Raw genomic sequence first — 7,395 nt, 5'->3', positions numbered from 1 at the left:
TATGTATGTGTGTGTGTGTGTGTGTGTGTGTGTGTGTGTGTGTGTGTGTGTATGTATATGTATATATATACCGTCATCGTTGTCGGATTTACCTCGTATCCGAAAATTTATTTTCTTTGCTGAACGCTTCCTTTATGGTGATGGCGTTGATGATTCTGTAGACAGGGTATATTTCTCATCAACAACAGGAGTATATCAACACATGTTTGTCATCAGCAACAGGGGTATATCAACACATGTGTCTACATATAGACATGGTATAATTGTCATCAACAACAGGGTATATTTGTATGAATGCATGTATGTATGTATATGTGCAGATTGGTACGTTTTGTTTTATGGATGCTTTATGTATGTATATATGTAGGTTTGTATGTTTTGTTTTATGTACATATTCTCATGCATATAGTTGCATGTCTAGACATGCTCATATATACTTGAATAATAAACTTCGTATGTATGTATGTCTGTCTGTATGCATGCATGTATGCATGTGTACAGTTACAAAAGCACTATTTGTATTAGTTTATACATGCTAATTCTTTGATATATATATTATCAATATTGCTATAATATGAGTTTCTTATTCTATTTTCAGACCACCTGTGGCTCTACTTGGACCGGGTTCATGTTTGGATACTGCCAGTCGTTGTGCACCACCTGGCCGATCGATCTGCCAAATACCATTTAGCGCTTGGAAACTCGATGGAACTCGCTATTCGTTTGACAAGCATTGTCTGTCATCCTTCTGTCCTCCAACCATCCACCGACTATCTACTGCAGCAGGGGCGTTTCACAGGAGCGCTGCCTCAGCTGCTGCTGCTGCAGCCGCCGCCGCCGCTGCTGCCGCAGTTAACAGTGCTGTTGGAGCAAGAACAGGAACTGTGACCAGTGGTGCCAACAGTGGAAATGGTACCGGTAGTATTGTTGTTGTTGGTGGCAGCGGCGCCGTATGTAGTAACGGTGTAAGTAGTAGCAGCAGCGGTGTCTCCCCTGGTAGCAGTATCCCCGATGGTCCGTGCTACAACATACATGGAAATACGTCCGTGAGCATAGCAGCAAGTGCATCTGCTGCGGCTGCAGCAGTATCGAGCTTCATCCCAGCTATGGGTCACAACAGCCACGGAGCTGCGACCACGCCAAGTCTCTTACAAGCAGCAGCTCATCAACAGTTTTTACCCGACAGTAAACATTCAGCCTTATCTTTTACTTCATCTTTACAAGGGCCTCAAAAATTGATCCCTCCTACTGATCCTTTCCCTTCCATGTTGCCCGTTTTTACAGATTCACTGACACAATTGAACTATGGCCGCAAAGTATTCCCCTGTCCACAGTGTCGTTATACAACTGACCGGCGAAACAACCTCAAGCGGCATATGTTGACAATGCATCAAGCTTGCTCCAAACTTCTAGAATGTTGCGGCATCCTTTTTACAACGAAAGCATCTCTTCGTGAACATGCCATGATATTTCATTACCATGGCTATACGTGCTTCTATTGCGGTCGGCGATTTTGTCGAAAAGCCTTGCTTAAAAGACACCTGTCTGTTCACAACGGTCAGAAAGATTTTGTGTGTTCTGTCTGCGATTATGCTACAAGTCACAAAAGCAATCTTGAACGACACCGCAAAGTTCATGTACGGCAAGATGGAGACAATAGCAAAGATAGTAGTAGCGGTGTCAGTAACAATGCTGGATTATGCGTAGCTAGTAGTAGTGCTGGAAGTGATACTGGTGTAGGTCTCGGAGTTAGTGTTGGTGCTGCTACGATTGACAGTTGTGGAGTTAGTGGTGTCAGTCTTAGCAGTAGTAGTAGTAGTACTAGTAGCAGTAATAATAGTCGCTACAAAACAAATGGTGGTAATGGCGCGAGTGTAATTGTTACTAATTCCGCCTCTCTATCTCACAGTAATAACAGAAGTAAGGTCAACAACAATGAACTGGTCGTGGACAGTCCGAACAGAAGCTACCTTACCATACACAACCCTCACAGCCTTCACAATCATCAACCAGACCCCAGTGATGTATGTTCTGATGACGATGTTTGTTCTGAGGACGAAGAAGTCGATGTAAACTGACTAACCAACGCATCCACATGCACTCACATATCTCCTTACACACACCCACACGCACACACACACACATGCACACACAGAGAATCACATCGAAATACATAAATAAGACTATCTATTGAACTAATTATTTATATAACTAATTATCACACAATATTGTTTGTCCTGTTAAATAATTATATATTTGGGAAAATATGATTGCTGATATATCTACATGCAGAATGAATGCACAATGCCATTGCACAAACATATACTAATAATAAACTAAAGACTTATGCAGGTACACACATTCATAAACCCATGTACAATCAGACGAAATTGGAACTGTTTGGTAATTAATAAAAAGCAATAATAATTTGAAATATTCTTCAGGTGGGGTTCTTGATATGACTCGATAAAATATCGAAAATGTGAACATCTCAAAGAATATCTTCGAAAAGTAAAAGGTCTATTTTGTACCTCAATAAATAAAGTATTTTTTTTTGTTTTGTTTTCACGTGATAGCTTTTGGCAGGTGTAAATCTGATGTGTTAAAAACATTATTATTAATAATTTTATTTCATTGTCTTTTTTTCCTTCAGTTACGCTATTTTCTATCGCTTTCCCATCCATCCATATTCGTCTTTTTTTTTTCTACTCTCCACTCCGATTATACGCTTTCAGCATTTCCCTACACTTTCATCAAGCACTTTCAACACTTCCAAATATATTAAGGATCAGCTTTGCTGCAGAGCGGAACTGCCTACTCGTGAGATTAATGTGCAAATGGCTGAACGCTTCACAGACATGCGTACTCTTAATGTAGTCCTTAGGGAGATTCAGCATGATAGAGAATGTGACAAGGCTGGCCCTTTGAAATACAGGTACAACTCATTTTTGCCAGCTGAGTGGACTGAAGCAACGTGAAATAAAGTGTCTTGTTCAAGAACATAACACGCCACCGGGAATCGAACTCACGACCTTACAATCGTGAGCCGAATACCTTAACCACTAAACTACACGCCTTCACACCTGGCATAATACTAACTAGTCATGCTGGAGCTTGATAAACGTTAACCGGGTTGTCTGGGTGAGGGTATCTGATTTAATGATTCGAAATATCAAATGCCATCAGGAAATATCACTGGTGTTGTGTTCAGATGGATGACAGTTTCATGTATGAAAAAAACCTTTGAGCTGTGTTTAATATAAATTAAATTAAAATACGTCAATCGTTTGTGAGCTACAATTAAATCTATTAAGTTTGTAAGATAAAATACCGTACTTTGGCATTAAAAGGTTTTTCTCGACAAGAAAAAAATAGGTCCCAATCTATTTCCAATATCAGCATACAATTGATAACTTCAAGCTCAATAAATTTCACAATGGCCACTCGAGGAATGCCATCGCTCATACGTCTTCATGACCAAATTTGACTCTAAACAGCAACTAACAAAAACAAAAACAAAAAAAACAAAAAAAAAAGGTGTAGGAAGATAGTAAGCTTCGAGCCGTCCGTGTGTTGGCACTCCGTCGCTTACGATGTCGAGGGTTCCAGTTGATCCGATCAACGGAACAGCCTGCTCGTGAAATTAACGTGCAAGAGACTGAGCACTCCACAGACACGTGTACCCTTAACGTAGTTCTCCGGGATATTTAGCGTGACGCAGTGTGACAAGGCTGGTCCTTTGAATTACAGGCACAACAGAAACAAGAAGTAAGAGAAAGTTGTGGTGAAAGAGTACAGCAGGGTTCGCCACCATCCCCTGCTGGAGCCTCGTGGAGCTTTAGGTGTCTTCGCTCAATAAACACTCACAACGCCCGGTCTGGGAATCGAAACCACGATCCTATGACCGCGAGTCCGCTGCCCTAACCACTTGGCCATTGTGCCTCCACAGCTGTCCGTAGAAGGTATAAAAAACAACTTTCAGTAACAATAGTAGTTTGTTGAATTGAAGGTTGTAAATTTTTCCCGTATCGAAGTTCGATAAGCTGAAAACATGGTTGTATAGCTTACAGTTAACAGCAGGGGTTGTTGTGTATGCGAACAGAAATCCTAAATTAGGGAATGGAGTAGTTAAAATCCAGGCTACATATGTAAAATAATAATGAGGTAATTGCTTTCAAGTATTTTCTAATATGTATGGTTAGTTATTACTTCCAAAGTTCTACTAGGTATGAAATATATCGACTGTTTATTATATATATAATCCATCCACAAAAATAGTATTTCGAATAAAACGCCCTTGCTAAAATTCGTGTGGATTGTAGTACATACACCTTTGGTCATCCAATATTTTACTCAAAAAAGGCTGCGAGCTGGCAGAAATGTTAGCACGCCGGGCGAAATGCTTAGAGATATTTCGTCTGTCTTTACGTTCAGAGTTCAAATTCCGCCGAGGTCGACTTTGTCTTTCATCCTTTCGGGGGCGATAGATTAAGTACCAGTTGCTTTCTGGGGTAGATCTAATCGACTGGCCCCCTCCGCCAAAATTTCGGGCCTTTTGCCTAGAGTAGAAAAAGGATATTTTATTTAAAATTTAGTTATATGATACGACCACTTCAAATAACACCACGGAAAACAGAAAAAGTTTTTACATGACTTTGACTATTGATGATTTGAAAAGCATGTTTAAGTGAGTTTTTTCCAATGAAAGCGACTGCTTTATGCTGAAATATAATTTTAATAGACTGATAGATGGCAGAATCGCTGGAGTTGGATAAATGCCTCACGGTGTTTGTTTCGGTTCTTCATGTTCCAGATTCAAATTACGGTGAGGTCAGTATTCCTCTTTCTTTTTCCGGGATTGATAAAATTATGAACCAGTTTTGTACTAGGGACGATGGTATTGACTCTCCACACAATTGCTAGCCCTCTGCTTAAATCAGAAATCATTAATTGTCAATGATAAGTAATCTATTAAAAATTAATGCACCGATAGCTTTCGAATACCTTATTTACAATAAACCCGGCGTTCTGGCAGAACAGTTAGCACGCCGGACAAAAATAAAAAGCGGTATTTTGTTCGTCTTTACGTTTTGAGTTCAAATTCCGACGGGGTCTACTTTACCTTTCATCCTTTTGGTGTCGATAAAATGAGTACCAGTTGAGCACTATAGTCAAAGTGATCGACTTACGCCCTCACCCGAAATAACTGACCTTGTACCAAAATGTGAAACCAATATCTTATTCAAAATGCACCAGTTGGATTCCCACTGGACTGACACGTCCTTATAATATAAAATAAAATTTAGTTTGCTTTCCGAAAGCAAACTTTAAAAACAAAGATATATATTGTTACAAAATAGTGTTGCGCCAACGTTTCCGCCTTTCACAAAATATATGGAGTTTCCCGTCATATCATAGTAAACATAATTCAGGTTTCTCCAGTGATAAATGTATCCAAGCAAGAAATTTATGTAAATCCGTTATAAAATCTATGAACTCATGTGAAATCTTTTATCAAAGGAATTAAATTTAAATTTTACAATTACTGAAGAAACTCATTGGAATAAATGTTAATTAGTTTTACGTTTTACGACCACGGTCCATATTTCCCTATATCTTTTCAAACATTGGATTATTTTAATTAATTATTTTTTTAAAGCAAAGGTCGCCTTATTTTATCATTCCTCTTTGGACACTCTTTTACTCTTTTACTTGTTTCAGTCATTTGACTGCGGCCGTGCTAGAGCACCACTTTTAGTCGAGCAAATCGACCCCAGGACTTATTCTTTGTAAGCCTAGTGCTTATTCTATCGGTCCCTTTTGCCGAACCGTTAAGTTACGGGGACATAAACACACCGCCATCGGTTGTCAAGCGATGCTGGCGGGACTAACACAGACACACAAACATATACACAAACATACATACACACACACACACACACACACACACACACACATATATATATATATATATATATATATATATATATATATATATATATATATATATATATATACGACGGGCTTCTTTCAGTCTCCGTTTACCAAATCCACTCACAAAGCTTTGGTCGGCCCGAGGCCATAGTATAAGATACTTGCTCAAGGTGCCACGCAGTGGGAATGAACCCGGAGCCATGTGGTTGGTAAGCAACACAGCCACTCCTGCACCTAATATATAATGAGATATATTTTCATACTTGGCTTCTTTTATCTACTATTTAGTTTAAAACTCAATTCATGCATGTAATCTTACTCAAACTAAGATTAACTTTACTAGTTTCGAAGATTCTTATTTTTACGGCGATTATTTCATTATTTCACATGGTCTTGGATTTCAGACCAAAATCAAGCTAACAAAAAAAAAAAGAAACAAAATCTGTTATGTTGTATAACCACATGTGTTTTGCCCGAATTCAAATCTATATAGAGTTACAACTTTCTCTCACTTCATGTATACAATAGAAAGTTCAATGTGGCGTCTCCAAACATATTCCTTTATACCAAAAGCAGCAAGATTCTTACTGTAGATAACAAGACATCAGAAAGTTGTGTCCATTTAAAAAAAATTTTATATTGAGGCTGGTGGAAAAAGATATGCAGCTATTTATCGTATTTATACTTACAGTATTTACCATGTAATATTTATTTATATATTTGCATTTGTCCGTTGGTGAAATACTGATATATTCCTTTACTTTCAGCGGTGAAATTTAATCTACTTCCGTTGCAAATGTCAATAAACTGACATTCAATTAACTACGTTTTAATTCAATATCCAATACTGTTTCTAATTTATAAATACAGTAATTGTTGCAATGAAATTCGAGTAGATACTTCAGTCTGTCTTGCATGATATTAGCCGTAAATTTACAAAAGTAATAGTTACTAAGAGTGACAAATTTAATCCGTTCAGTACATTTCATTAAATTTTGTCTCACACAGAGCACGTCGTTGAAATATTTAAACTATTTACAGCAAATTATTATTACAGACGTCAGTAATAGAAACAAAGTTGAGGAGGTCAATCAATGTCTGTAAATCTAACGAAATTATATTAGCTGTAAATATAACCACGTGATGAACTGGAGATTTGTACTGTTCGACTTCTTAATATGGAGTCTTAAATATCGTAAAGCACGTAACAGTCGAACAGGATATAATATTTTCTTAAGCAGAAGACAACAAAATTTAAAGGAGAGATGTTTTCATTTAAACTGATCTAAGTAATTTACTGCTATTTATTTTATCGACCCTGAAATGATGAAAGTCACAGACAATTCCGACTGAAAATAAACACAAAATTTAATCGGATGTAAATATCGCACAACATATAATCCGTCACCTAATTCGTTATTATCATACAAGAGGAATATATATATGTATATATATATATAT

The 7,395-nt window shown here is 37.7% G+C and overlaps 1 protein-coding gene across 3 annotated transcripts in view; it reads left to right on the top strand.

Moving 5' to 3' along the window:
• The window catches only part of LOC106875683 (transcription factor hamlet), a 240,794-nt gene extending 238,226 nt beyond the window's left edge, over positions 1-2,568 (top strand). For all 3 annotated transcript variants that reach the window (XM_052971079.1, XM_052971090.1, XM_052971094.1), the window contains one exon: positions 599-2,568. In XM_052971079.1, the coding sequence (XP_052827039.1) occupies positions 599-2,078 (1,480 nt within the window). In that variant the 3' untranslated portion in view covers positions 2,079-2,568. The remainder of the gene's footprint in view (positions 1-598) is intronic.
• Positions 2,569-7,395: the final 4,827 nt, after the last annotated feature.

This window comes from Octopus bimaculoides, chromosome 1 (assembly GCF_001194135.2).
Source record: "Octopus bimaculoides isolate UCB-OBI-ISO-001 chromosome 1, ASM119413v2, whole genome shotgun sequence".
Taxonomy (NCBI): domain Eukaryota; kingdom Metazoa; phylum Mollusca; class Cephalopoda; order Octopoda; family Octopodidae; genus Octopus; species Octopus bimaculoides.
This window is presented reverse-complemented; position numbering and strand designations above follow the sequence as displayed.